A 27,993-nucleotide genomic window follows, 5' to 3' on the forward strand; every position below is an offset into this window, starting at 1 on the left:
TAGTAAAATGTCACTCATGCCCCAATAAAAGCCAGTGAACATAACATGGAACAACTCCTTTATAAAGCCTTGATTGTAGGGTTTGTTTTAGATCTTCACAAATGAAATGTCTCTGAAGAGCTGTCTGTTACTGCATGAAAAACAAGTAGTTCAGTAGCTGAAGGAGACTGGTCATCAAGAGAATCACCACTATATTCATCTGAATGTGAAGAACATAATTACTGTTTTACTCAGAGCCTGCGGTCTCTAGAAAATATACAGTAAAAATCCAAAATAAGTAGCTTGATGTGAAACTAATTGGCATGGTGCCGTTCACACCTCAAGACATAAGCAAGTTGCTATTGGTCTTTGTGTCTGAGTACTTCATAGACTGTTGTGATCTCCCTCGGCTTAGAGTTCCAAAGAAAAGTTTCAGTATGTTGATTTTTTCTAGACCATATGGAGGACTTATAAAAACCCACGTGCTGAAGGGATTTCCAACTTAGACACGTTTTATGGGAAGTGGAGATGAAATGTTCAGTTGCATCACACCACTTGCCCATGTTGTAACCACAGACATTTGTTTTTCTGGGATATAAACTGTTGTTGTGCCTTTCGTTGGAACTAGTGTAGTAGTAGTATTTATATATGATTTTGGAATGTGTGTCCACATACTGAAATTAAACTTTTAAGAGCTGTAGATCATGTAGGACTAGACTGTATCAGTCATGTAACGGTTAAAACTTCCCAAACAGTTAATATATCTTATTTTAAACTACTTGATATGAACATAGCTAGAAGTGCAATCTTAATATTGAAAATGCTTTTTTTTAATGTGTCACCATATGTAGTCATCTAACTACAGGTGTGTTGTACAATAGTAGAGTGAGGTTTAACTCCACTGAACATTAATTGGAATTAGACTGTCAAAACACACACCACACTATAATTTATTCCCACCAACAACAGAATTAGAAGAACAGTTTTGAGGCACCTTTCTGAAATGAGAAGATCAAAAACCTAAGTGCTACGAGGAAAAATATTACACAATCAACATATAGTGATAATCAGACTGTAGAATATATAAATGCAGATTAACAATTCCCACTGTCCCTGTCAGACCGAGGTGTTCACGCTTCTTCAAGCTCCACCAACACACCGTCACAGTCTTTAGGATGAAGAAACATCACTGGTTTCCCATGAGCACCTATCCGGGGCTCTGCTGACAGAGTTCTGATGTTCTTTGCTTTCAGGTCGGCTATTGCAGCGTTGATGTTGTCAACCTAAAAGATAAGGAGCAAGTTTTGTTTATTATTCATCTCACTTCACTTACTGATTTGCATCCAACACATAACACAGAGGATTGAGTGGTGCAATAAAGTTTTTAAATGTGCAACGTTAAGTGTCAACACAAGTCTCCACAAGTCTCTCTTTTTATTCACTCATCCCAATCACAAGTACATTCCCAAAGATTTATGCACAACCCATGCAGCCAGCAACATGTTGTGTTTGGTTTTAAGTTGCTTTATCATCATAAGAATAACTTATGTACCAGCTGTTATTGGATTTTTAGGGGATTTTTTTTTGAAGACATGTACTAAGTAGGACATTTTACAGTTAACAAATAAAACTCATTAGTGCTCTCTGGTGGACAAACTGGCAAAGAAGGGTAATGATATATCTGTAGTAAGCTCATATTGGTTGATCTATCAACAGGGCTCTTGAATAAATTATTGTTTATAGTGGTTTAGCTTACACCGAGGAACCCTAATAAATCCATAACTGTAACACTGGACCATTCTCATGGCTGACAATTTGACTCATCAAACACAGGTGTAACTAATAATGAAGGGATAATGGATACATTCCATTCAGGTGTGTCAGTGGCATCAGGGCCCAGGTGTTGGCCTCGTTGATGGAAAACACCTAGACATGTCGCAGTAGGGAAAGCACAGGTGTAAATAAAAAATGAACGACAGGTGAATTCTTTCCAGCTGGCTCACCGTCACACTATCATGGCTCACTGGGACACTTGAGTAGGACAGAGCCATCAATGATTTAACACCTGTGCTTCTCCTAGTATGACAAGTCAAAATGTCTGCTGTGAAAAATACCTATTGTGCATGTTGGCTCACCTATTCACATAAGCAGAGCAGAGCCATCATTAATGTTATTAGTTGCACATGTGCTTCTCTTGCCATGAGTGATAATGTCTGCTGTGATAAAGTTATATTGAACCTGACCGTGCGATCACTGCTGCCTCACCTCAATACAAATGTGGTGCATCCCTCCAGACTTGTTCTTCTGCAAGAAGCCAGCAATTGGACTCTTCTCCCCCAGAGGATGGAGCAGCTCCAGCTTAGTGTTACCGAGCTCCACAAACACAGTGTAGACTCCGTGCTCGGGCAGAGGCACCTTGTCACTCACCGTAGCCCCCAGCACGTCCCGATACAAAGCTGTGGCCTTCTCCATGTCGGGGACAGCGATGGCAATGTGGTTCAGCCTCCCCAGCTTCCACAGTGACCCAGGAACTCCCTGATGGAGGGCTGTTGTCATTGAATGTGTCCTCAGGAGTGTGAGATGAGAACATCTGGACAGGCCTGCCACTGAAAAGAAATATAGTGAGATCAGTCGGAGCTGTTGTATTGGAACCTAAGACTAGAGTTTTTTCCTTCACAATGCTTCAAGGTTGGGAAAATCATCTGTGTCAACACTGTCTGACATTATCAGTATATTCTGAACCAATTTCCAACTTTGATTAAGCATTATGATATTTCCAGAGTGAACCCAATACATGCTTTTATGGCTGCATCACTGCATCTAATGGAAATATTAATTTCACACTCATTTCCCCAAACTCAGCCTGATATTATCTTTTTGGATTCTCCATTTGATTTAAAAAAAAAAAAAAAAAAAAAGCTCTGTGGATTTTTAACAATGTTTAGCTGCATAGCATCAGTTCAATGACTGTTACACGTACAGAAGGTTTTTAGGGAGGTAGACTTTTGCAAAAGTACAGCCATGGCATTGGTTAAAATGTCTTAACATTTCATATCTGAGTTCGAGAAAACATTTGTACATTGGTGAATAAAAGACTGTGCTGTGACAGAGACAAAATGAGCTGTATAGTGTAAAGTCATCTTTTCATGCCTTCAGAAAAAACAAATCTAGTCGCTTCTTTTTTAGACACCAAACACATAAAGCACCATGTTTCAAAACAAAGCAAGAACTCATTATGTAACGCGAACATGTGGGGTTTGACAGAGACAATAGTGTGAAACAGCCTATGTTAAACAACGCTGCAGTCCTTGAGGTTCTACGATAAATCAGAGGACGACCACATGAGGAACACGGTTCAGAAAAGAATGAGTTTGGTAGTTGGATCATTGTTGACACAAACCAACCTGCAACCTTCAGCACGGCGGACGCCATATTTGTATCTCGGAACCAAGCAGCAGGCGGAAGAGTTCCTCGGTGAGCCTGTTTACCTGCGACACACACGGTCACACATGTGGGGGAAGCTATGGCTAGGAGAGAGATGTGGAGCGTGCTGGAGGAGTGTGTGAAGACAATAAATTCAAACACAGCACAACCAGAGAACTTTCTGAGGCAAGTGTTTGTTGTCTGTATCTGTGTGTTGTTGATAAAACGGTTAAATGTTGTTGCAGCGTCGTTGACGCGGTTTTGAACAGAAGAGGTTCAGCTAGCTCACCGCTAGCTAAAGCTAACGTAGCACACAAGTATTCAGCTCATTCGCTCCAGTAAAAGTACCGGTACCACAATTTCTAAAAACGCCATCACAATTAAAGTCCTGCATTCAAAATTCTACCCAAGTACAGATGTATTACAAGCAAAAAAGTACCTAAATTTTAAAATAAAAGTCCTCGTTCTGCAGTCAAAAGTCCTCTGTGACTGATTCATGATTCTACCAGACATTGTAACATTATTAATGCTGGTACACTTATTTGTTGTAGCTGGTTAAGGTGGAAATCGTTTTAACTATTTTATTTATAGAGATTCAGTCTACTGGTTCCTACCCTAGAGGCTGGGACCCTCCAAAGGGTCACCAGATAAACCTGAGGGATCTTGAGCTGCTAACTCAGAAATCTGTAGATTTTTTTGTAAGTTGTCAGGTCAGACTATTAGGACACCACTGATCTCATTTACCGTTTCACGAAATCTTAATGTTAAAATCTTAATTTGAAGAGCTACAGTTGTCAGATAAATGTTGTGCAGTAGAAATAATAATTCATCATATTCTTATCAGCAAGGGTGGTCTCAAAACTTAATAGAAAACCAGATTTAACTGTGTTATAGAGTGAGACTTTATAATACACTCGGCAAAATTATATTTTGTATTGTCTACTACCTGGAATGTAGTCTTTCTATGTCAGAGTGAATGGACAATGCATTCATCAGTTCTAAGGAATTCTGCGCAGTGCATTAATTCTCAGTACCAGTGTAATGGTAATGTATCACAGATTAATGTGTTACATGTGTAGCATGTGTACTAACCCCAGCACTGGAGATTGCAAACCACAGGCCTGCATAAAACTTTATAGAATTATTTTGGGATTATTTGCCCAATGTCTTTGGACAAATAGAAAATAATACAGACTTGTTTTTAATAATACACCAGTCTTGTCATACTGATGTGTGTGTTTCTGCCTTTGCAGCCTCCAGGATGGAGTGGCAGCAGACTTCACGTCTCTCACCAAGACTCTATATGACCTCCACAAAGCTGAGGAGCCTGCAGATTATAAAGGCAGCCTGTTGACACAGCTGGTGGTGGAAGACTTTGATGAAGAGCAGATCTGGCAGGAGCTGGAGCTGCAGAACAATGCTGTGCTAAAACATTTTAAAAGTGCCATTGACGAGGCTTTGTCAGATGAGACATTAACAGTGCTGGAAGAGGATGAGGATGAGGAGGAGGAGGAAGAGGATGGTGATGAAGCAGAGGTAGAGACTGATGATGAAAATATTGATGAGGAGGAAGACGAAGAAGAGGAGGAGCCACGCAGACAGTCTAAGAAAATGACTGCAGAGGCTGAGGATGGGCCAGAGGATAACACAGATGAGGACTCTGATTTAGATTTTGATGTGGATGCTCTGGAGAAGCGAGAGAAACAAAAGAAACACATGAGAATGAAAGGTTCCACAACAAAGTTTGTTCCCTCTGAGGTTGATGATAAGTTCTTCAAACTGTCAGAGATGGAGTCTTTTCTTGATGATATGGACAAGCGAGAGGGAAAGGATGATGAGGATGAAGATGGTGTAGACTATTTTCAGGATCTGCCCTCTGACGAAGATGATGATCTTGACCTAGATGAAATCATTTCTACGAAAAAACAAAAGAAAAAAACTGTATGTGTTTTATCACTCATTCTCACCTATTGTGTTTTGTTGTGATGGTACAGAATACAGGAAATGACTGATTACTGTTAATTTTGACAGGTGAAAAGTTCCAGGAATCTCAAGTACAAGGACTTCTTTGATGCTGTGGATAGTGAACCAGCTAAAGCAGATGACCAGTCAGATGGTGAGGGTGACAGCATGGATGAAAGCCAGGAGGAAGGTGAAGAAGAAATAGATGACGAGGATGATTATGACGGTGAAGAGGAGGGCGATGATGAGTAAGTGTTGTTAATATTATGTAATGTGTGTAATTGTGCGTGGGAGAAGCATGTTTGGTTTATTCCACTATGTTTGTGTGCACACTTTGCCAGGGACGAGGAGAGAGATCAGTCCAAAGCATCTCAGAAGAAAGTGACCTTTAACCTCTCTGGGGATGAGGACAGCGAAGGAGAGGACATGGAGGACATTTTTGGAGGAAAATCTCCAAGCTCAGCAAAGTCTGAAGCAAAGTCATCATTTGAGAAACGGCAAGAAAAGGTAAACAGATTTCTAGACTTGCCTGTTCTTTATTCAAAATAAGACAAGTTTCTCTAATTCGTCAGTGTGTAATTTTGTCTTAATATTACGCAGTGATGAGACCAACATGTTAAATTACCATCAGAGTAACACAATGACATGCATGTTGAGAATTCTTCAAATTCACAGATGTTTGTATTCAAACTGGACTTCCTGGATTGTGTTTCATCAGTACCTGAGGCAACACATCCCCACCAGTGCAGCCCCTTGCTGATTTCCACCTGAATGCTTACTAATAGCGATTATTAAATCATACTGTTGCTCTAACCTGCAGATGTCACAGAAGATCGAGGAGTTAGAGAAAGCAGCACTCACAGAGAAGCCGTGGCAGTTGTCTGGAGAGGTGACAGCACAGAGTCGTCCAGAGAACAGCATGCTGGAGGAAGATGTGGAGTTTGAGCAGGTGTCCAGGATGGGTGAGTGACTCCCTGTGTTTGTGCGTTGCATTTGTATGCTAGCAAATGACTTTATGTTATTTTGAATTATGTAATTATTCACCTCAGTGTTGTGTCTATATTGTTTTTAAGGTTTCTTTCCGAGTGCTATTTCAAATCTGACAACATGATTTTCTCTGTGCTCTTTTAGCCCCTGTTATTACAGAAGAAACCACACTACAGCTTGAAGACATCATCAAACAGAGAATCAAAGATCAGGTCAGCCACAATAACTTTGGTTTTATGTTGACTGAAAAAAATATTTTTGTTGCCTGATAATAACATAGTGCCTCTGACTTGTGTTCCTCTAAGGCATTTGATGATGTCGTCCGCAAGGAGAAACCCAAAGAGGAGGTGTTTGAGTACAAGAAGAGGCTAACATTGGACCATGAGAAGAGTAAGCAGAGTCTAGCAGAAATCTATGAACAAGAATACCTCAAGCAGACTCAGGTTTGACTTTTTTAAAATCTTGTTTTCATTGCTACTCCAACAAAAATGAACTTTCCTACATCAGATTTCTTCCTTATTTCAGCAAAAGACCGTGGAGGAGGAGGAGAACCCAGCCCATGTAGAAATTCAGAAACTTATGGACACACTCTTCCTAAAGTTGGATGCCCTCTCCAACTTCCACTTCACACCTAAACCAGTAAGTTTTGCCTCACAGTGCCAAATATGCCTAAAATATTGAGACTGACTGTCCTTATGAAAGATATAGAAGTTACTGTGTCAGCAGTATTGTTATTGAGCACCACATTCATGTTGCCCTTTGTCCACAGCCTGTTCCTGAGGTCAAAGTGGTTTCTAACTTACCATCCATTACAATGGAGGAGGTGGCTCCAGTCAGCACTAGTGATGCAACACTGCTCGCACCAGAAGAAGTCAAGGTTTGTCATCCATCCATGTTTGAACATTTATTTTGATCTTGGTATATTAAGCTACACAGCGTGTCTAATAATATTCTTTTCTAACCAAAGGAGAAGACCAGAGCAGGAGATCTGCTGGGTGATACCGAGAAGACATCAACAGACAAGAAGCGTGAGAGACGCCAAAAGAAGAAGGTGAAGCGTCTGAAGATCAAGGAAAAAGAAAAGAGACAGAAGCTTAAAGAGGCCAATAAAACTGGAGAGAACAAAAAGCTATCAAAGGCTGAGGTCGCAGAAAACCTGAAGAAACTCACAAAAGGAGGCAAAGCCACGATACTCAAGGTGAGTGTCGTCTCTCATGATGTTTCCCATATTGCTCAGATAAGTACACGTTCAGGATCGGTGTGTCACACATCTCACAGTAGGAAATCACTATTATCCTGTCCAAAATTCTCAACTGTTGACATTTGGAGTTAGTAAATATAATTTGGATAAAGACACCTGGGATGATATGAACACTGACTGCCCCAAACAGTCAAATAGACCAAATGCCACACTGGATTTTATTTACAAAATGATGATGAAAAAAATACGTCTACTTTGAGTTTTTCCATTTGATGCCACATTTCAGAGAAAATATTGTACTTTCTGCTTCATCATATTTGACAGCCATAGTTAGTAGTTACTGTGATTTAAACTTGTACTCAGAAAACTACTGAACACTTTATAATATGATGCATTGTTAGAGACCAGACTACCCAAAATATAGATAAAATTAGCTTCCTAAGATTTTCACTTTTACTTGTAGTTAAGTACTTTTTACATTGTGGTATTAGTACTTTTAGTTAGTAAAGGGTTTGAGTATTCCACCCCTGACTCAATCAACAACATGCTTAGATAAAGCTGGTGCTGTGGCCTAAGGTTCCACTACCCAGCTACCTCACACTTTTTATACCAAAATAAACATTATTGTGTATGTTCCTGAAGTGGCTGAACTAACATGGTGTTTCCTCTGTTTCAGGATGAGGGAAAGGACAAGGCTCTGCGCTCGTCTCAAGCCTTCTTCTCTCAGCTACAGGACCAGGTCAAAAGTCAAATCAAAAGCCAAAAGGACCAGTCTTCAAAGAAAAAGAAGCACAAAGAGGTTTCTGTCAGCAAACTCAAATTATAATAACTGTGATTAACTGTGGTTTGTTGTGTCACCTTTTTATTGTACAGATTCTTTTTTATGAGAAAGCAGAAATATATTAAATCTGAAATCCTTGTCAAATGTTTTCATTTCCATTAAAGTAAATCAGGTGTGTTTGTTTGGTAATGACAATTTTCAGCTGTCATAGTAAATGTTCATTCACGTGAAAGTACCATATGTCTGAAGACGCGGTGTTATAACACCGGTGGCATATTTTTTCTTATTAGAAACAGGTGACACAAAAAGGGTGTGTGGGCTGCTCAATAACAGCCCTTTTTAGTGCCTATAAATTTAATCAGCTGAGCATCAAATGTTCCAGTACTTACTTGAGATCACCTGTGTGAAATCAAGGTGTTTGATGAGTGATTTTAGTTTTGAAATCATTTCATACTAACAATAAGTTGTCATTCCCCAAAATTAAAGATATGAACAAATACTACAAGGCACTAATAAGCATTCATTGTCTTCCCTGTCTCACTCAAAGCAAAATGTATTAAATATATCAAGGAGGGGTTAAAGGTGAGTAAAATTTACTGAATGAAAAACACACCTCATAAAGAAAGAAAACTACATATAACTGTACAAGTGAATTAGAAGTGCGGTATTTTTCTCTTAAGTATATGGACGTAAAATATATATTCAAAGTTATACGTAGTGTGTATAAAAAAAAACATTTTAGTAAATCACTTCAAACGAAACTGATCACACCTGTGTTGACAAGAATGGAGACCCCGCCCCCGAGAGAAAAGTCCCATGACGTCATTGAAGATCATTACGGAAGTGGACGAGACGACAGAACACAGACAGAAACCCAAATAAGTTGGTGTGTACGCTTGGCTGATATTTACCTGTAAGTTACTGTCGTTTTATTAACTGACGATCGCTTAGAAATTACTCACCTTTTTTCAAACTACTTGAACATGTTTGACCAGTGTTTTTTTATTTAATCTTGTTACCGTTGAGCTAGGCAGCTACCGCAAACGATCACAGAACGGACTGACTGCTAACAAAGCACGGGCTAGCTAACCGTAAGATTTGACAACACAGACACAGATTTGGGTTACTAAACATATGTCTAATAATATGGTTAACTACACGGATGAAAAGGCGAGAGATAAAACCGTTAACATGGCAACATTTTAAGTAGCATGCTCAGGTAGCCTCGTTAGCTGTCCGTCGCGTCAGGCTAAAGCTAACTGTTTTAAAGCTACGTAGTTTTCGTGGGCGAGTTAACTCAATGTTTTTGCCGTGTTTCTGTGTATGTGTGTGCTGTATTTGTTTGGAGTAAATCTGCGGAGTCATTCTGGTAGGATGGGCTGGTCATGCTCACATGATTAAGTGACTCACTGGATCAGAGGTGGGGGTGAGGTTGGATGGACTCTATAGGATAGTTTCAGTGGAAAGCTTCTCCTCTTATGCTGTCTTCCTCACAGATAGTCCTTCGTAATCATCATCATCATGCTGGGAGGAGGATTCAAAGCAGAGAGGTTAAGAGTGAACCTCCGCCTGGTCATCAACCGACTCAAACTCCTTGAAAAAAAGAAAAGTGAGTAAAAACACTGGTGTCCTACACATGGTGTCTTACTGTGTGCAAGACAAGTGTGTGTTTCATTTCTCTGTTCCTCTCTGTAATAACAGTTTACCTTTTCCCTCTCCCCTTCACAAATGTAAAATGAAGCTGAACTCGCTCAAAAGGCAAGGAAGGAGATCGCCGATTACCTGTCATCAGGAAAAGATGAGCGGGCACGGATCCGTGTGGAGCACATCATCAGAGAGGACTATCTGGTGGAAGCCATGGAGATCCTCGAGCTTTACTGCGACCTGCTGCTGGCTCGCTTTGGCCTCATTCAGTCTATGAAGTGAGTAATTAATTACTGAACTTGCTGAACATATCACGTGGAGTGTAGGGTTTTACTTTTTTAACTCTCTTTCTGTTTCTCCAATTAGGGAACTGGATCCAGGCTTACAGGAGGCAGTGTCCACCCTCATCTGGGCAGCACCTCGTCTTCAGTCAGAGGTGTCTGAACTAAAAATTGTAAGTACTGTCTAAACAAAACAGAGTGCTGGCAGCATTGCTAGCAATATTGAACAAATACTGCACAGTCTTATCTCTAAATGTTTCTTTCAGGTATCTGAACAGCTGTGTGCAAAATATAGCAAGGAGTACGGCAAGCTGTGCAGGACAAACCAGATTGGCACAGTCAATGACAGGGTAGGGAATTTTTTTTAACTAACTGGTCATGAATCTGTTCAAGAATGCATGAACCTTTGGACTGGAAACTTTTCAGTGGCATCTAATCAAATATCTTGTTGTGTTTGCAGCTGATGCACAAACTGAGCGTGGAGGCCCCTCCCAAGATCTTGGTGGAGCGCTACCTGATAGAGATCGCCAAGAACTATAACGTGCCGTATGAACCTGACGCGATGGTCCGGGTGAGCATTTAAGAATCTGTTATCACTCAGTATGACATCATACATGCTTATGTTTATTTACCGCTCATCCCCTCCTGTCCCTGGACAGCCTGAGGTGTGTCCCGGAGAGGAGGCAGACCTGATTGATGTGGACACTGACAAGAAGTCCGGAGGAGGAGGAGGTGGTGGAGGTTTCACTGCGCCTCCTGCTGCTGCTATGCCTATGCCTATGCCCATGCCTATGCCCATGCCAATGCCAACAGCTTTCAACTATCCACCTCCAAAAGGATCCGTAAGAAATTATTTTTAAGACTCAGTGTTGACTTTATTGTGAATTACACACGTGGTGAAAACATTAGTGTGACAGGAGTGGGCACATGGATAAAATCTTGAGTGTTGTTACCTTTGCCAAAATTATTAGTATGTACAATATTATTTTCTTAGTTAAAGCTCACAGTCCTGTAGAGATTTAAAACATGTTTATATTGCAATATCTCATTTAGTTTTGCCCATTCTTATAACCATCTCACTTATTCATTGTTGTAACAGGACATGTACAGTTTTATGTTTATACACAGATTTTGGTATCTGCTGTTGAGACTTCAGCTACCAACACACTAGAACAGTTAAATGGAATTTTGTTTTTGGTGCTCAAAGCACCAAATAGTCCTTGATACTTTCTAATATTTTCCAACGAAAACTGCCCGCAGAGAGATCTCTGGATATCCTTAGTGATTTTTTTTTTCTTTTTTGTGATTTGTATTTGACTTCATTTTCCTCCAGGTACCATATAATGCTCCCATTGGAACCTATGACAACTTCCAGCACCCCATGGGAGGAGGGCAGCCCCCTCAGCTGCCCACTTCTCCCCCCACATATGAGTCCGTAAGTGACTGAACCCTTCCCATCCATGCCCCCTTCCTGTTCCCACAGATGGACAGACGGACAGGGCAGGGCACCACTCAGGGAAGAGCACTTCATTCAGCTTGCTTACAGTTTTGCCTGTCCTCTACACTTTTACACTATTTCTCAGTGTAGGCCAAGATTCTGCTTCATCCGCATGGATATAGGCAGCATGAAATGCTTATACCGTAACTACTAACTACGACTTGATTAGTTGCTCTGAGTGGGATTGAAATTAACAGACTAAAATGTTTAGTGCATTTCCAAGAGATCTTAGACAAGTTAAGTCCTAAAATTTCCTTTTGTGTCACACACTAAAGGTGATGGTTTCGGAAAAATCCCCTGCAGTTTTCCTTTGCAGTCTTCCCCTTTCTGTTCTTATTGTTTGTGTTTACTTCTGCGTCACTGAATGTAATTGTTAATTTTTTCTCAATACTAACACATGCAATATTCTTTTATTTCAACATGAAGATGACATGATTCCTGACACACTCTCTCTGTGTTTCAGATTGATGACCTAAATGACAAACCCTCTGTTCCTTCCCAGGCTGTAGGTGAGTTCTGCCAACAGTCAATGTCAACATCAAATCAACATTTAAAGGACAGGGCTGGTGATGCTCTGTGTTTTTGTTAATGTCAACAAATCCACAGACCAAAACTAACATGCATCAGTCTGTCTCGCAGTGCTTTCCAGTTTCCTTACCTTGTCTCTGGTACTCAGCCTCAAGCCCATTCATTCCTTTTGACGACACAAACCTTTAAAAATGGGTCACAAATATTGAATTTTATTTTTAAGAACTTCTAAATATTTCTAAACCAGTGGTACACTTTAGTTTTTAGTAGGAGTAATAGTAGTGGGAGTATTCACTGCAGCAGGACAGTGTATCTGTTATTGATTCTAAATAAACTACAGTACCCATGTTCATTGTAATGAAGGCACATGTCACCCGTGGCTCATATTTTGGTCTTTTTGTAGAATTTTTTGACCAGAAAAACATAGGATATCGCTAGATTTTTTTCCCATTCAAAAAATTTTAAACAATATGTTACTCTCCAGGTCCTGGGCCTTCGTCTCAGGTGTTTGACAACAACGCTCTCCCAGAACTCCCCTCTGTTCCCGACACACTCCCCACATCCTCCTTCGGCGGAAACACCACCTCCTCTGATGACATCGACTTTGATGATTTAACACGGCGGTTTGAGGAGCTGAAGAAGAAGACTTAATTGCTATATCCCTGGTTTATATACACACACACACACACACACACACACACACACAGGCCTGTGTCCTCACCTACACAGCTCAGAACAGGAAATGGAAAATGGTCAAGGCTCTCTATCAGATTTGGGTAGTTCTCCTCCCCCTTCCACAGTGTAGTAACATAGATGTATTCTTACCTCATTTATATGAATAAGACCAGCTTACTGAGGGTGTGGTTGCTCATTGGACCTTGTCTCTTATTAGAAATCTCATTTCTGTTGGCACTACCAATGAGTACCATATGTTTTAATTTCTTTCTATACAACACATAATATAAATTCTTACATACAATCATGTTGGTGTTGACCTCTGTTCACTCCTTCTCATTTAAGATCACACCAACTTTTAACTTTTTTTTCCATTTGTCTGTGTCATATCCTGTATAATCAAACCTAGATTTTAATTGTTGCTTATCTCTGGGTTTCTTTTGGCTCTGACTAATATTTACAACACATGCCTTGATTCTACTTTGCACATGCTGTGTTGCTGTGATCTTTGCCACTGTGTCACTCAGTCCTGTCTCTCAGACTAGTCAAACAAGCCCAACCGGCCGCCCCAGTTTGGTGGGGGACTGGCATTCACGCTAACAAAGCCAACAGATTGTCTCCAAGGCGAGAGTACAATGCCCAACATTTTTTTTCATAAAGGCATCGGGACAGACAGAAGCCATATTTTCAGTGTCTTGTGCAGTCGCACAGTTTTGTCACTGTGGAAAGGATGTTTTTCAAACACTCCTCACTCACTGAGCTTCTCAAACTTTAGAGTTTATTTATACCAGACAAAAAGGGGTGTATGAGTCCCTGGTGGCACATGTCAAACCTGTTCTGTTCATCTGTTACGGGGGTGATGGGACACAGATGTGAAGTGATTAGACAGTGTATGGAAATCTGTAATATAATACATTTACAATGATATAGATAAGATAACACAAATGATTTAACTGTACAGTGAAGAGTTTGGTAGTAGGGAGTTGTTCAATATTTGACAAATCTGTTTTATACACAGTACCTCCAAATAAAGTTTTTTTGTCCTTTTGAATGTCGGTTTTACCAAATACCTGCACTTTCTTATCATTGAAGCTCTTAATTTGCAAGCAAAATCTGTGCAGACGAAGGTAGTCCCTAATTTGAGAAGATGCAAATATTGACCTGGAGAAATAGGTTTGTGTTGTCCTCTGTGATTCTTTGTGCATGTGTCTTATACTGTATGTGCGCCACTGCATTTGCCTTAGTTACCATCTCTCATCAGAGGCCTTGCCAGTCTGTACTAGGATTATGCATTTTTTATCCATTAAGACTGGATATGCCACCTGTATCAAGTTTAAGTTGCTTTATTTGCTTTACCCATAAACAATTCTTTAAAATCTGTTGAGTTGAAATTTGCGAATTGGATGAATGAAAAGAAAAACAAACATCTGTACTGGCAATAGAGGTTTCTGTTTCTTATGGAGAAATAGGAGTGAGAAGGTTCTGTTGTCGTTCAGATGCGTTGCGTTGTTGCAACGTAACCACACCACCATTTGCATGGCAAATGAAGGGTGGCCTTGAATAAAATGATTCACTAGTCTCTGGAGAGCATGTTGAAAAGCTTTCCAGCTGAGAGATTAGACAAAAGTTTATAGGTTTTACAAGTGTTGGAGAAAGTAGAGAGAGATTATTAACACTACAGAACTGTGATCTGCTCACTGTCTTTTCTATGTTGGACTGTTCTTTCATGCTAAACCTTGAGACACAAAATGGTGTCTTGTTGCAAAAAAACAGGATTTTTTTCCACTGTATACTAAAATAAGCAATTTAATAAAAGATTATTTGGAACTGGACACTGGTAAGGTTTTTACACTATTGTAACATTCACAATCCTCCACAATGTTGTAATGTCACATGGTGACCAGCTGGAGTCCTCAGTGTAAAGGTAAAGATTATTCCTGCTTGAGTTGCAGTTTAAGTCTGCCTGTGCGTGACTTGAGTAGCAGTGACCTTCAACAAGTCTTTATTTATAGATTAAGTAGTGTATGGTATATAGTTGAGGTTCATTAGAAGAATCTGTTCTTCATGGATCCTCATAGTTGTGTCTTGACAGTCCTGTAGCACACAGAGACACAGTTTACCTGCTCATCAGACCATTAAGCTTTTAGAGATGATCACAAATAGCTGGAAAGGTGAGATAAATCTGCAGTGTAGCGCTCATTGTATAATGAAAATGGGAACGTTGGATAATAGCTAGCATGAGAAGCTGAAGAGTGAAACTTTGGAGGCAGTGTGAATCATTTCTGTAGAAGTAGTGTCCATGGCCTCTGTCTGTAAGTCAGTATTAAAAATGCACCAAAAGAGCAGCCTGTATAATTCACCACAGAACTGTGGTTTAATAGTCAAACTTAGTGTTTGCTGAAGAATTGTTTTCTTTAAACCTTGCTTTGTTGAATAAGCATATCATTGTTTACGTGACATGTGTTTGGCAGGCTCTCGTTCAGAGTAGCTTATAATACATACGTGGATTGAACCAGCACAAAGACGAGCTAGATGTTTTTATACGTGCTGTATATTAGTTATTTGGGTTAACTATGTAGCTATAGTTGTGTTACATCACAGTGGTGCTCATGATCAGCATGTGTGAATTTGCAGACCAGTGACCCTTAACAGATTCAGGTTCATGTTTGAGTCTCTATAGTGAGACCAAGCAGCAAAAGATGGTTTTACAAGGTTTCTTCATGTTATATTACCTATTAACGTCAGAGAGCAGACTGACACTGAATAACAGCCCTGAAAATCTGTTCATTATTAGTTACTGTGGCATGAATGTGGGTCAAGCCTCTCTGCTGTGGTGGTGTGAGGAAAATGATGGGTGGCTGATGGAGTGATAGAGCACGAGGCCCGAGCTGTTTCTATCAATTTCTCTCATGCATTTCATTTCAAAGATTGTTCCACTAGAATGACGCACTCTGCAGAGGAAATAAGCACAAGCTGCCTTTGTTGTTGTCTCATTATGCCAGTCTTGAGAAACTATGTGCTACATGTACTAGTCCTCTGTGTTCTTTGTGATGTCAGTGACTGGGTAGCCAATCCAGGTGAGGCTTACATCACCTGGTGAACTAGATCAAATGTTGCTTTTTCAGTAGTGAATAGAGATTCTTTATTGATTAATTTTGATGTGATTAGTAGAATATTGGCCATATGTATCTGCCCCACAAAGACGTGAAATTGACTGAATGATATAAATAAATAGGATTAGCAGAAAGATGTCTATTCTGCACCCAAAGGATTCTTAACGTAAAGCGATTATAAAGCTACTGTCAGGGTTGCTAGGGAAAAAAAAGAGAATTAGAAGTGATTATGACTGATAATTTCAGTTTCTTACATCATCTGGTACATTAGTAAGAATAATGTGTTTGTTTTACATTTGCTCCTAAACATATAATCCATTATAGAGGAGGATTTTAGCAGCAACAGTTTTCAGTTTGGAGAACGTAACAGAATTTTTTACTTTCCCATACTGGTCATAACGGCTTTATAAACTTCTAAATTTGTGCATGGTTGTCCTGGAGAGTTTCCAGTTTCAAGATGTGAAAACTGTGGATATGCTGTATGTCATTTCTATTTTAAATATTCTTATTGATGGGTTTCAGCCACTGTGTGTCTGTAGCTCTTATCCGTTTATTTGAACTCACACAAACAATACATACGTTATCAATAAATGAACAATAAATTAATAGATCAAACAATCGTTTCTGATAACATAAAAGCACAGGAGATATAAGACAGGGCATCAAAATGTCCCAAACCAAGAGCACAAACTTGAATGTAGTTAGGTCTGTTACATAAATCATTCAAAGGGAGGACAGACTGACTCACATAGAAGTAGACATATATGATAAAAAGTCATGACCTGTACCTTCAGCATGTATTACAGTGATGGAGGTGAGATGACAAAAAGTGATCAATTAATAATTAGGTCCCATATGTGCAATTACATAAAGGTACCTTCCCATTCTTCTATAAGGGAAAGTCCGTGTTTGTGTACAGTCGATGGTTTGCCGACATACGCTGTGAAGACTAGTCGTGTTGACACCAGTCGATATAGGCTGTGGCTGTCATTTGTACCAACAATAAATATCACAAGCTTTTATTATTTTCAGGCTAAAAGAAGATGGATTCAGTTACTCCTCTTTTGATGAGGTGTTTCGAGTATTTGAAATGTCATTTAGAAGAATAATGGAACAACAACAACAACAAATTAATGAAGACTTTATATAGTATAACTGTACAGACCCTCAATGATTCTACTATTCTGTTGATTATGTTTACTGGACTGAGCACAGCTTTTTGTGTATGTTGACAGTGAACAAAGTGAAAAGTGTATCCACGTTTGAACAAAGCTATTTAAAATAAGCAACAAGAGATTTTCTTTATGTACATCATAATGGATTGTAAAGGACTTGGAAACAGAAACACTTTGACATGCAAGCGCAACATTCACCCAGACTCACCATTTCAGAAACCTTTCTCAGGCTTTGGAAACTGTACACATGCAAAACACCAGAATGTGCTATGCAATTTTATATTCAGAAAGTAAAACTTCCAATAAGTGCAAAAGAGTGTTAAAGAAGCGAGGGTGCCGTGAATTGAAGCTGCGCCCGTCGGAGAAGACAGCTTATTCCGCTAAATGCAGCCTCCTCACAGCGTGTGTCTCCCAGAGTACTGTCTACACCTGTCTTGTTGCTCTGTTAAATGGAGAAGACAGTGCAGTGAGACTCACAGTACTTTACTCCTCTTAAACTGAAGAAAGGATGCACTGATACACTTAAGGGAGAAAAGTCACTTGGGAGAGGCAGGAAACTAAAAGGGTCACTAGTTTAGAGTTGTCAAAGCAAATAGTTTTACTGTTTCATATGCATCATTACATAAGAGCTCTCTGCAGTCACCCTGAAACAAAATGGAATGGATACATCTGTCTGCTTTATGAAATATGAATTAGTAGTTTGGACTAAACAATTGATGTGTTAAATTAAATTTAGAGGCTATTTTGCAATCCAGTATCTGAGGTTTATTTAAAGGCCATTCTGCTACTCCAAGATGTTGGAGGTGGCAGCAGAAAAACATGTCACTGATACATTATCATCTTTTATATTATGGTTGATGAAAACTGCTAATGAGAGTGATTAGACTGAACCTGTTTTAAGGATGACAAAAAAACATAGACTAAATACTGGTTGCACTGCAGTACAAAACATTGCAGGCAGCAGATGAACACAGACAATATTAAAGGCAAAGAAAGGAAAGAGCTGCAACCTTCTTACATAATGCATGAAACAGTGTTCATAAAGAGCCAGACATGAAATTTTCTGAGTATAGCACTTTACTATCAGCTAGCAGCCTGTACCCGCTGTGGTAAAAGATGGACTGCATTATGTTTTTCTTACCTAACAGCAATTGCTCAATTTCCTCATTCTCCTCCACAGCTACAGGTTTCAACAGCAGGGCGAAAAACACAGCAACGCCTATCACCTGTGAACAAAAACAAGCCACAGAAAATCCTCAAGAAATGTTGTAATCCTGACACAGAGAAAGTCATGTTACTCCCATAGCTACAGTGACGTAAAATACAGTATTTTGCCTAGATGCTAAATTAAGTGACGTTTTAAGAGCATCAGTTTGATTCATTTGGGGTTTCACCCATCTTTACCAACCTTGAGAGGCTGCAGTATAAAGATGCTCTGGAAGAGGGAGAGGCCCAGAGACATGACCCACTTGATGGACTTTTCTTTGCCGTACTGAAAGCCGTACAGCAGGGTGAAGAAAGTGGACACTCCGCTGATGGACAGCAGCAGGAACCAGCCCAGGAACACACACCACCAGGGCAGCCAGCAGCTCGCTGACTTCTTCTTCTTCCTCACGGGAGGCGGGCTGGGCCAAGGAGAGAGAAGGAACGAGAGAAAAGAGGAGGGGCACACAAGATGTTCCGGTAAAGTAAAACCAGTGATATTTCTACTCTATCCAGATATTTTTGCCTTTGCATTTGTGTACTGGCTGGAGTGCTGACCAGTAGGCCAAGTGGCAGCTGAAGACCATCTCAGCCTTGCGAACCAGCACATTGGTGACGTTCAGGGCCCACTGGTACTCTTGTGGACTCGGGAAGTGTTTTGCGTCCAATTTTTCCAGGCCCATCAGGAGGTGACAGAGACCAGCTAGCAGGAACTTGCTGCAGTACACCCAGTGACGGTCACTCTCACTCTCCCCTGTGACAGGATTACATAGAGAGAATACATGTCTCTGCACAACATGTCCCGCACTTTACGTTTTTTTCTTTGAGTTGAAAAGGTGTATTCTTTGCTACGTAAAAGCAGGAACATCCAGCTCCTGTAAATGCTCACTAGTGCACAAAATTCTTAACATATTTACAGACAGGCCGGGGAGTGTTTAGAGACATGGTCTGTTGTTGTTATTTTCATGGGATATTGCCAGTCTTATCCTTTAAACCTTTATTGGATCAGAATATACCTGTGTCCTGATAGAACACCTACATGTTTAATTTATGCCCTTATTCGCTGGTCTGTTTAGCTCAAGTAACACTTGACTGTCTTATTCATCCACTTGCCCATTTCCTTTTTTCCCTCTACAGTGTTATTCTACCTATTTGTCAGCTTCTGAAAATGCAAATGTGCTGTGTTAAAATGTTTTACCCTGGTTGTACAGTACAGACAGTACTGGCTAATAGAAGATAGTCAGTGTTTGCTATTTTTCTGAAAACATAATTAATAGGAATAAAAACTACCTTGCATATGTAGGATTAATTCATTCACCCTGTCCAAGGCAGGGAAGAGGTCTGCGGTGGACTCCAGCCTGTGTATCTCTGACATCTTGTTCCTCGGACTTTTGCTCACCATAGAAATCACCTCCTCTGTATCCTGGGAGGGATGAACAAACATCAAATGCTACAGGTACAGTACACTATTTAATCAAATACATAGATAGGTAAGATTACATATTATATAGTGAAAGGTCAGTAGTGGTCAAAGCCACACAGGGCACTTATAGTACCTGCCATATGAATGCATAAAATGAATGCAAAATGTGTTTCTGGGCATATAACTGCACAAGATGAGTCACAGAAAAAAATTCTGAACACACTCTCACACCTTCAGAATAGTTGGCATGTTAACTGCAGGGGGTCTCAAGTCCTCAGAGTCTTTTTTAGACTTTGAAATGACGCGAGGTCGGATGCTTCGGAAGATGGTGATGATGAGGATGTTGATCGGAAACATGAGGAGACCACTCTCCACCCCCACTATGATCTCCTGCCAGGTGATTTGCAGTGAACCTGGACAAAAGCAAGAACACAGTGGTCGTTAATGTGAAACAGGCCCTGCCAGTAACATCCAGGAAATGGCTGCTAGTTTCTGGCTTGGACCTGTTGTGCAGTTTCCTGTTGTTCCACAAATTAATGCTATAATAAATATACTTTTTTCCTCAATACTGACAGGTGGTACAAGTGGTACACAAAGAAAATAGCAATTGCAACAATGCCTGAAGGTGGTGTAAGTGTTAAACTTAAATTATTACCGAGTACAAAACCCAGCTGCACAAAAGTACACACAATGATTATTGTGAATAGCTCTATGAAGTCTAGCTAACATTGCCCACCCACACATGTATACACTTGTGCACAGTGTTGGAGCAGCGTTAATGGTGCTACTAGTGTAACTTTTCAAAACTTTTGACCTCTGAAAAGCAACAATCAAGGTCAATATTTTGTACAGGTTTGCAAAGGTGGCTCTATGCTCTCATCCCACACATGTTCTATTCAGTTCTTGCTGGAGGGCTATACTAACAACTCATTCTTTCACTTGTACAAGTGAAAGCAGAGGTGCTGGAGATAATACAGCAATATAAGCAGACAGCTAATTAACTTGCTTCTGAAATTACACCTTCTGCTCCAGCTCGCCTATTAGCTTCAACCTTTTGACCTTTCATCCAAAACTTTGAGACCTTAAGAAAAATCTCTCATTATATTACACTTTAGTTATGTGTGGATCAATATGGTTATCAATATAGTAACTTTATGTAAAAAAAAAAAAAAAAAAACGTTTGTGTTTGTTGTGCAAGTGACCAATGTTTTTTAGATGCCTGAAACACAATTTTTAACGACCAACAACAATACTGATAGGAATTAACATCAAGCGATTTTTCCCCTCTTCAAGGAAACTTTGCTCTGCAGGTCAGCAAAGATTAGAAAGAGCTAAAATAATTTAAGGCCCTGTAATTTACCTAAAGAAAAAAGTACTGGTGAGTCCTCATCTACAGGAATGTTCCAGAAGGCAATGTTGATGGCCATGGTGCAGAGGAGCAGACTCATGCAGCAGGAGACCCTCTGGGCACGGTTGAAGGGACTACGTGAGGGAGGATCCACTATGGACACCCAAATGTGCTCATCCCTAAAACCAGTTGATGTTCTGGTCTGGAAAATGTTCCTGACAGAGAAAAAAACAGAAACCCATATTGACGTTAACTAGTTAACATAACTTTCTCAAGAACTGAGTTGCTTAATTTCAGCAGAGTAAAGTGGACCAGCTCTGACCTGAAGCTGGCAATCTCGTTGTTCTTAGCGGCATTGAAAGTTTTCTTGGTCATGCCGTCTCCACGGTCAGCGCTCAGCCAGCATTCACAAAAGAAGTGCCACATGTGCCGTGTTTGGAGGTCTTGTACGGTCACCTTGTTTATATACCTTTTTATGAAGGAAAATCCATGACACAAAAATATTAAACATTTACCATGTGGGTAATTGTATGTGAGAAATGCAAACTTTGCAAACTGGGAGAAGCAAAAGACGAGAATTCTGTACCTACATTATGTAGGCTGTGTTTTTTACTTTGAAATTTCATTTACCACCTACTCTGTGCTGAGATGTCTTGCCTGCAGCAAAAGCCTATATTAGAACATGAGAAAACCATGATACATTTACCATATCATGAGTAAAGATAGCATCAACCTGTAATGCTACAGTGGTCATACTATTTTACTGGGTGCACTACAGTGCTGTATATTGCCCACAGGTTTTTTAGTGATTCTTTCTTGCAAATCTTATTTCTATATTATACTACTTTCCACCAGTGTGTGCGTGTGTGTATGCATGTGTACAGTACGCCCAGAGTGGTATTTAATTAAGTGATAACAAGGTAGTGCTAACTGAGGAGGCAGGCCTGACATTTTAATGTGTTACCATGAAGAAGGCAGCAAGCTGTTCTACAGAGAGGCAAGCTCTAACAACCCTGAGTTATCACCAGTTATCCACATGTTCAGTGCAGGGCTGAATCAATCCAAGCCTTACAAACACACAACTATCTATCACTTCACCCTCAACACCTAAAACCTAAAAATGAAAAAAGCAGTTAAAAACGTCTGTTTAACTACAACTGCAGGAGATTAGCATTTCTGTGTATCTTAAAGAAAAAAAACTTTCATTTTTGATTGGAGGGACTGAGATAGTGTAGAACTAAATGCATGTATTGCTTTTGAAGTGTGTGTAGTCTTAGCCTCTAGTACCATGATGGGTGACCTCCAGAGTTGTCGTGCTGCAGCCTGAGGTTTCGCACTTCACCCAGAGGGAAGGGTGCGGCCAACAGGAACACATCAACAGCTCCTCTCTCAAACACTGGCTTATCGGGATCTGTGAGGTTGTGTGTGTCACTCTCTCCCTCTGCACCAATCAGCTTCACTGTAACCTACAGGATAGCAGAACGTACTGATGCAACAGTGCTTGCTTCACACATCAGTGACCTTAACCGGGATTGTGTAAAGGACCACACTAATGTTATATAGGTTTTCCCTTTCACTACAAATCACGTACACTTGATGTAACTGCCAACCATTTTCTAAAGCAAACCATTAGACATCAAGTACACATTTTGTCCAGGCTCTAACAAGGAGTGTTAAGCCAATATGTATGGTAATCTCAGTGAAAGGATTATTCTATGAGCTATTTAAAAAAGAGATAAATCCTTATTCTGCAAATGAAAGAAGACTCTTACATTGGCAGTTGTCCCAGCATTCTTGCGGTGGCCAGTATAGACACTGATCAGGTAGTTGTAGTGAGCACCTGGGTGGTTGTCTTCCAGCAGCGTCATCTTTCTCTGATAGTTCACCATAAAACAATGTGAATGTGTTGGCAGATATTTGTTTTATTTTGGGCACAGGAATAAATATGACTTTAGTTTCTAAACAAACAATCCACCATTCAAAAAAAATGACAGAATGTAGGACATAATGTAAAAAACACACACACAAAAACCTGTTTCATGAGACTGTCTGGAGAGACTGACCTTAGAGCGAGACCTGCGGTCAGCATAGCAGGCCCACATCAGAGTGATCAGGTAGAGGCCAAAGAAAGCACACAGCAGTGCCAGCACAACATAGTTCTCAGTCACAGTGGCAAACAACTCTGCTGTACGAGATATGTCCACGTAGTTTGGCATCACAAAGAAGGAGCTCCCAAACAGAGTGAGGTGGTTGCACAGGCACTGTGTACGCTCTGGAGTGCTTTTCTCTCCCACCTTAGACAATGACAGCACATAACTGTCTGATATGCAACTGGTATAACTACAGCATTACTGTACATGCAGAGCCAAAGCAAGACAGCCAAGTTTATCAGACTTTATATCCAGATGGAAACTCACCATGCAGCCATCTGTGCTCCACATCCTCTTCCCTTCATGCCAGTAAAGACACTTGCTCATAAAAGCAGTGATATCCAGTGTCACTTCAAACTCTGATGACGAATTAAGTCTGGTGTCAATATACCAGTCTCCAGGAGTCTGCTGTAACATCTCTGGGGTTATCATCCAGCGGTAGCCTCCTATGGCAAAAAGCAGCTAAATATGACTTCATCATCTAAGAACCAATTGAATGAAACTTAAAACAGCTTGTCTGTCTGATATACTTATACATAAGAGAACTGGGAGCACATGCATGTTAAGAAAATGATGATAAAGTGTGTGTCTTTTACTCTCTTGTGTTGTTATTAGAAATCAGAGATCAGGGTACGCAGCAGTATATCAACACTTCCTCATGGTGATGGTTACCTGTTGGGCTCAAGATGACTGTGGCGTTGGAGTATGTAGAGGTGGGACGTGACCCTTGAGAAAGGGTAAGAATCAGTGACACATTGACACTGGGCTCCACGCTGAAGATGACGGTCACATTAGGGTCTGTGACATTGAATGTGGTCACTGCTTTTGTGTTTTTCTTGAGCACAGCAGTGCTATTCATCAGCACTGCAGCGTTTGGACGAGGCAAAAAGATCTGCAGGAACAAAGTATAGTGTCATGATACAAAAAATGAGAATGTAAAGCAAAATATTCACAAGTAGAACAAGGAACTGGCAGTAAATATTCTCTCTCAAGTTTCATTCACTTCCTAGGTGAGCATATTTTTTTACATATTTATATGCATAATTGAAATGCATGAAAACAATGACAAAAAATCTTCCTTTTAATAGTTGTATTGACAAATTTCCCTCCCCAATTTGAAACAGACAATTTTTGTGTTTTGTGGTGCTTTTCATTCCTAACTCCACTGTTGATCCAGGACGAGTATACACAGTAATGTGCTAAGTGCTCTGATAAACATGGTGTCACGAGCTGCCTTTTATCACCTGCCAGTGAGGAGCTTCACTGTAGGCGCCCTGACCAACCTTTTTAATAACAGCGGTTTATGTCAATCTCACCTCTGCCACTTTGAAAATTGCACTGACCGACCAGTGCCTGGTTCCTAACAAATGTCACCTTTTCTTTCTGTTTTCTTGCTACCCACCTTCAAAAAATTAGCACTACACTTCAAATGTCACAGTACCCAATTCTCCCTCTGGTTGTACCTCTATCATCGCTGGCAGGTTTTCCAGTTTAATGTCTGAGACTCCATTGCTGAGTAAAATGCTACAAATAGTTCCTGAGATGTTGTCATCGGAGAGATGGGGATTCCCTGAGAATGTAGCGAACTGAGGAGGAGAAAAGCTCTGTTGAAAAGGCAGTGGATGACAACATAGATACAAATGCACATATGTATGATGATAACACACACACACAGACCTGAGCAAAGACTGGACTGTCTCCAACCTGACTCTGAAGTGCTGAAAATGAGGGGAGTATGACAAACCCTCCGTCTTTCTCTGAGCCCAGCACTGCATTGCCAAGGTCAGAAGGTGTGTACCTGAGGTGAGGGAAATAAAACAGTTTGTTATAGCAGTTTGTAATAGCTTAAGAGAGAAAAAAGTTACAGTGATTGTAGGATATAAATCAGCGATATTCTGAAAAAAATACCAACGTGTTCTGATAGAAGGTGCCTGATCTGTGCCTGATGACAATGCCCTGTGAGGTTGCTTTACCCACCAGCACAGCTATTTTCCGAAAGATCTGAAAGACCCTCTCAAACAAATCCTGGAGGGGGGAAAAATGCAACATCACTTCACTGTAAGAGCCATAATGATGAGTGAATGTGTTTGATTCTCACTCACTCTTTTGAACTTACGGTAGGGTTTGGGTTGCTGTCAATGTCACATTTTTTCTCTGAGAGTAGAAGGATGCCATTGCTACAGTTGATGATGTGACTAATAGTCTCATTGTTTTTCAAAGCAAATTCTGGAGTCAGTTTTTCAGTGCCTGCCAACAAATATTTAATGAATTTGTCCTGTGAAAGGGAGAAACAAGACAGCACTTAATGCACCATGACAAACTCTCAGCATAAAAAGCAGGTGAATGTTGTGATAGAGGTGATATAAGACTTTCCACTGGTACCCACCCTGTTGCTGTCTGTTGGCTCCCCTACTGTAGTTTCCATTCGATATAGTTCTTTATCTGCTTCCTGTTTAAGAAGCACAATACTTGTAAACTTTGAGGTAGAATTAACAAAAGGCCTTTTACTGTACTATTCAATTGTCTTCCTGATCCATGGGCCAAACTGTCACACTCACCTCCAGAAGTTTGTCAATGTCTGCTACAGCTGCACCCATGTCATCTACGCTCCTCCTTAGCCCTGAAATCAAAATGTGTGTGTTTGTTTTATGACTGTTGTCCTTCACGCTCATTGTTGCTTGAACTGATGAGACACATAATGTTTCAATCTGACTTACGAGATCTGCTTGCATGACTGGACATTACTGAGTTCTGCAAAGAAAACACAAACAAAACTAACATGAAAAGTCAGTCTGGATGTTTATACGGCTTCTTACTGACCATGTACAGTGTATCTCTTACCATTGTGTTTGATGAGGACTGCAAATCTTTAAAACAAGAACAACACTTTTAACAAACTGCATATTATATATGAAGTGAACAGGAAACATTTTAAACAGAGTTAAAGCAGTGATTAGGAAGCTGCTGTTACGTACTGTGGGTGCAGAGGAAGCTTCGTCTCTGTTTGCAGTCTGATGTTATGATGAACTGAAGAGGATTCAGCTTCATGTATGTGCAGTTGTACTCTGAAATGTCACCATTTTCTGTTTTGGAAAGAGGTGCACACACACACACACACACACACACACACACACACACACACACACACACAGACATGCCATTAGGACATTGCTTTGAGCCACAGTTGCATTACCCCAAACCAGATGAAGACAAAAACTATTCAGGCTGCAACTACTGATTAATCTGTCGGCTATTTTTCACACTATTTAGTCTATAAAATATCAAACAATCACAAGTTCTCAGAGCCCTGGGTAATGTCTTCAAATGCTTCGTGCCAACTCTAATAATATAATTCTGACAAATGCAGCAACTCTTCATATTTTAGAAGCTGGAAGCAGAGAGTGTTTGGTATTTTTGCCTGATAAATGACTTTGACCTGATTTATCGATCAGTTATAAACACTGTTATCCATTATTTTTTTGTTGATAGGCTAATTTCCAGAGCTAGAAATCATTTTAGTCTAATAAATACATGTCACAAGATAAGTAGTGCAAGCTATTTAGAAAGTGGGGTTTATATGTAACTTATGCAGATGACTTTTAACTCATCTCAACAATGAAGTGTTGAAAAAAAAAACACACAGATGAAACTTGTTTTGAGGGAGGCTGTCTAAGATCTAATCACTTTGTACTGTGATTTCATGATGCAGTGAACACAGTTCAAGAAGAAATAACAACATATTTAACATTTCTTATTTTTAAAACTCTCAAGCACCGATTTTACATTGTTTAGTTGTTAAAAAATATTTTGTTTTTTATCTGAATTTTGATCATTTTTATACTGCACCTCTGCCAAAATTCCCACACTGTTGTTTGTGTTAGCACAACATTAAACACTGACATTTGAGTTATTTTGCTTAATGAAAAAATGTAAATGCAGCTTTAATCAGTGAATAAGAAAGCCAAAATTTTCTTATGTGTGCCCTTTTCTCTTTAATTGTTGAATAAACTTAATCCACAAGGCCCCTGGTGAGAGATCAATTAAATAACCAGAAAGATAACATCTTTTTTTCCCCTGCACTGGGTCTCAAACAGACACTGTTTGATTTCAGGGATCACAAGCCAAAATACAATAAACTGTAAAAACAAAACTACATTCCTTGTGTATTTTACTTACTTATGCTGGGTTCTCCTTGGACCCCGTCTCCCAGCCACCACGTGAAGTTGCTGGTGTTTCTCTCTCTGGTGATGTTCTTCAGCAAATTTTTGATCGAGCTGTTCATCACCTTCAGGAGCTCCCCTCCTCGCTGTTCACAGCTGCTCCTGGCTTGGGACCAGGTTTTCGATTCCTCAACAAAGTCAAAACAAGCATTTTCGAAGATAAGATCACACGGGGCAGTGAAATCATTGCCAGGACAGGCCTGAGATTTTTCAGGTAAAGATAGAAATCCAGCTAAAATCCACAAAAAGACAGAGGTTTGGAGTAACATATCCATAGTTATAATAATGTACAGAGCTAAAGCACATAGTGCAGCTGGAACTGTGGCTGTAAGACCAACTGAGCAAGGTCACTTCTGTCTGTCACATGGAAATTAGAGAGCTTTCTCCAGAAAAACTCCGCAT

General features: G+C 40.1%; 5 protein-coding genes and 2 long non-coding RNA genes across 9 annotated transcripts; 3 read left to right on the forward strand and 4 right to left on the reverse strand.

Moving 5' to 3' along the window:
- Window positions 1-907: 907 nt before the first annotated feature.
- Window positions 908-3,468, reverse strand: mcee (methylmalonyl CoA epimerase). The gene is made up of 3 exons (XM_018686304.2): window positions 3,384-3,468; window positions 2,245-2,585; window positions 908-1,262 (listed from the first exon to the last, which is right to left on the reverse strand). Exons 1-3 carry the CDS (start codon window positions 3,409-3,411, stop codon window positions 1,110-1,112), a joined length of 522 nt encoding a protein of 173 aa, XP_018541820.1. The 5' UTR covers window positions 3,412-3,468; the 3' UTR covers window positions 908-1,109.
- mphosph10 (M-phase phosphoprotein 10 (U3 small nucleolar ribonucleoprotein)) lies at window positions 3,435-8,838 on the forward strand. Its single transcript, XM_018686298.2, has 11 exons — window positions 3,435-3,588; window positions 4,656-5,343; window positions 5,434-5,612; window positions 5,706-5,871; window positions 6,185-6,326; window positions 6,496-6,563; window positions 6,657-6,794; window positions 6,877-6,990; window positions 7,121-7,228; window positions 7,319-7,549; window positions 8,229-8,838. The coding sequence occupies exons 1-11, from the start codon at window positions 3,503-3,505 to the stop codon at window positions 8,376-8,378; spliced, it is 2,070 nt and encodes a 689-aa protein (XP_018541814.1). The 5' UTR covers window positions 3,435-3,502; the 3' UTR covers window positions 8,379-8,838.
- Window positions 8,839-9,176: 338 nt separating this feature from the next.
- On the forward strand, window positions 9,177-14,791 carry ist1 (IST1 factor associated with ESCRT-III). Of its 2 annotated transcripts, none has more exons than XM_018686300.2 (10): window positions 9,177-9,219; window positions 9,830-9,942; window positions 10,075-10,255; window positions 10,344-10,431; window positions 10,525-10,608; window positions 10,719-10,829; window positions 10,918-11,100; window positions 11,592-11,693; window positions 12,220-12,265; window positions 12,769-14,791. In XM_018686300.2, exons 2-10 carry the CDS (start codon window positions 9,855-9,857, stop codon window positions 12,933-12,935), a joined length of 1,050 nt encoding a protein of 349 aa, XP_018541816.1. In that variant the 5' UTR covers window positions 9,177-9,219; window positions 9,830-9,854; the 3' UTR covers window positions 12,936-14,791. The 2 variants fall into 2 exon arrangements, with proteins under 2 accessions (XP_018541816.1, XP_018541815.1); XM_018686299.2 differs by having other exon boundaries at window positions 9,210-9,246.
- A 1,805-nt stretch (window positions 14,792-16,596) lies between these two features.
- Window positions 16,597-22,746, reverse strand: LOC108889694 (polycystic kidney disease protein 1-like 2). 2 transcript variants are annotated; one of them, XM_018686297.2, is made up of 9 exons: window positions 22,509-22,746; window positions 21,544-21,690; window positions 21,234-21,436; window positions 20,105-20,286; window positions 19,741-19,873; window positions 19,009-19,204; window positions 18,656-18,872; window positions 18,389-18,473; window positions 16,597-17,689 (listed from the first exon to the last, which is right to left on the reverse strand). In XM_018686297.2, the coding sequence occupies exons 2-9, from the start codon at window positions 21,645-21,647 to the stop codon at window positions 17,643-17,645; spliced, it is 1,167 nt and encodes a 388-aa protein (XP_018541813.2). In that variant the 5' UTR covers window positions 21,648-21,690; window positions 22,509-22,746; the 3' UTR covers window positions 16,597-17,642. The 2 variants fall into 2 exon arrangements, with proteins under 2 accessions (XP_018541813.2, XP_050929957.1); XM_051074000.1 differs by having other exon boundaries at window positions 16,597-18,473.
- On the forward strand, window positions 18,837-24,131 carry LOC108889700 (uncharacterized). The gene is made up of 3 exons (XR_001962032.2): window positions 18,837-18,930; window positions 19,779-19,906; window positions 23,987-24,131. It is a non-coding gene; the product is annotated as an uncharacterized LOC108889700 (long non-coding RNA).
- LOC127142992 (polycystic kidney disease protein 1-like 3) lies at window positions 22,881-24,956 on the reverse strand. The gene is made up of 5 exons (XM_051074022.1): window positions 24,835-24,956; window positions 24,044-24,263; window positions 23,639-23,817; window positions 23,285-23,515; window positions 22,881-23,095 (listed from the first exon to the last, which is right to left on the reverse strand). Exons 1-5 carry the CDS (start codon window positions 24,841-24,843, stop codon window positions 22,946-22,948), a joined length of 789 nt encoding a protein of 262 aa, XP_050929979.1. The 5' UTR covers window positions 24,844-24,956; the 3' UTR covers window positions 22,881-22,945.
- Window position 24,957: 1 nt separating this feature from the next.
- Window positions 24,958-27,896, reverse strand: LOC127143000 (uncharacterized). The gene is made up of 3 exons (XR_007814158.1): window positions 27,548-27,896; window positions 25,488-26,454; window positions 24,958-25,396 (listed from the first exon to the last, which is right to left on the reverse strand). It is a non-coding gene; the product is annotated as an uncharacterized LOC127143000 (long non-coding RNA).
- Window positions 27,897-27,993: the final 97 nt, after the last annotated feature.

The sequence above is a fragment of the Lates calcarifer genome, linkage group LG2 (assembly GCF_001640805.2).
Source record: "Lates calcarifer isolate ASB-BC8 linkage group LG2, TLL_Latcal_v3, whole genome shotgun sequence".
In the NCBI taxonomy this organism is placed as follows: Eukaryota; Metazoa; Chordata; class Actinopteri; family Centropomidae; genus Lates; species Lates calcarifer.

Bases quoted from the DNA above. Each gene is read 5' to 3' on its own strand.
- mcee (XM_018686304.2), bottom strand. From the start codon at position 3,411: ATGGCGTCCGCCGTGCTGAAGGTTGCAG. The intron at 2,586-3,383 runs GTTGGTTTGTGT...ATTTCTTTTCAG, and splicing joins CGCCGTGCTGAAGGTTGCAG to TGGCAGGCCTGTCCAGATGT. The intron at 1,263-2,244 runs GTGAGGCAGCAG...CTTATCTTTTAG, and splicing joins TGCACCACATTTGTATTGAG to GTTGACAACATCAACGCTGC.
- mphosph10 (XM_018686298.2), top strand. From the start codon at position 3,503: ATGGCTAGGAGAGAGATGTGGAGCGTGCTGGAGGAGTGTGTGAAGACA. The intron at 3,589-4,655 runs GCAAGTGTTTGT...CTGCCTTTGCAG, and splicing joins CAACCAGAGAACTTTCTGAG to CCTCCAGGATGGAGTGGCAG. The intron at 5,613-5,705 runs GTAAGTGTTGTT...ACACTTTGCCAG, and splicing joins GAAGAGGAGGGCGATGATGA to GGACGAGGAGAGAGATCAGT.
- ist1 (XM_018686300.2), top strand. From the start codon at position 9,855: ATGCTGGGAGGAGGATTCAAAGCAGAGAGGTTAAGAGTGAACCTCCGC. The intron at 10,432-10,524 runs GTAAGTACTGTC...TGTTTCTTTCAG, and splicing joins AGGTGTCTGAACTAAAAATT to GTATCTGAACAGCTGTGTGC. The intron at 12,266-12,768 runs GTGAGTTCTGCC...GTTACTCTCCAG, and splicing joins TGTTCCTTCCCAGGCTGTAG to GTCCTGGGCCTTCGTCTCAG.
- LOC108889694 (XM_051074000.1), bottom strand. From the start codon at position 21,647: ATGTGGCACTTCTTTTGTGAATGCTGGCTGAGCGCTGACCGTGGAGAC. The intron at 21,437-21,543 runs GTCAGAGCTGGT...TTTCTCTGTCAG, and splicing joins AACGAGATTGCCAGCTTCAG to GAACATTTTCCAGACCAGAA. The intron at 18,474-18,655 runs GTTGGTAAAGAT...TTTTGTTCACAG, and splicing joins TTATACTGCAGCCTCTCAAG to GTGATAGGCGTTGCTGTGTT.
- LOC127142992 (XM_051074022.1), bottom strand. The intron at 23,818-24,043 runs GTAACCATCACC...TTTTTGCCATAG, and splicing joins AGTCATCTTGAGCCCAACAG to GAGGCTACCGCTGGATGATA. The intron at 23,516-23,638 runs GTGAGTTTCCAT...TCATTGTCTAAG, and splicing joins GGAGCACAGATGGCTGCATG to GTGGGAGAGAAAAGCACTCC.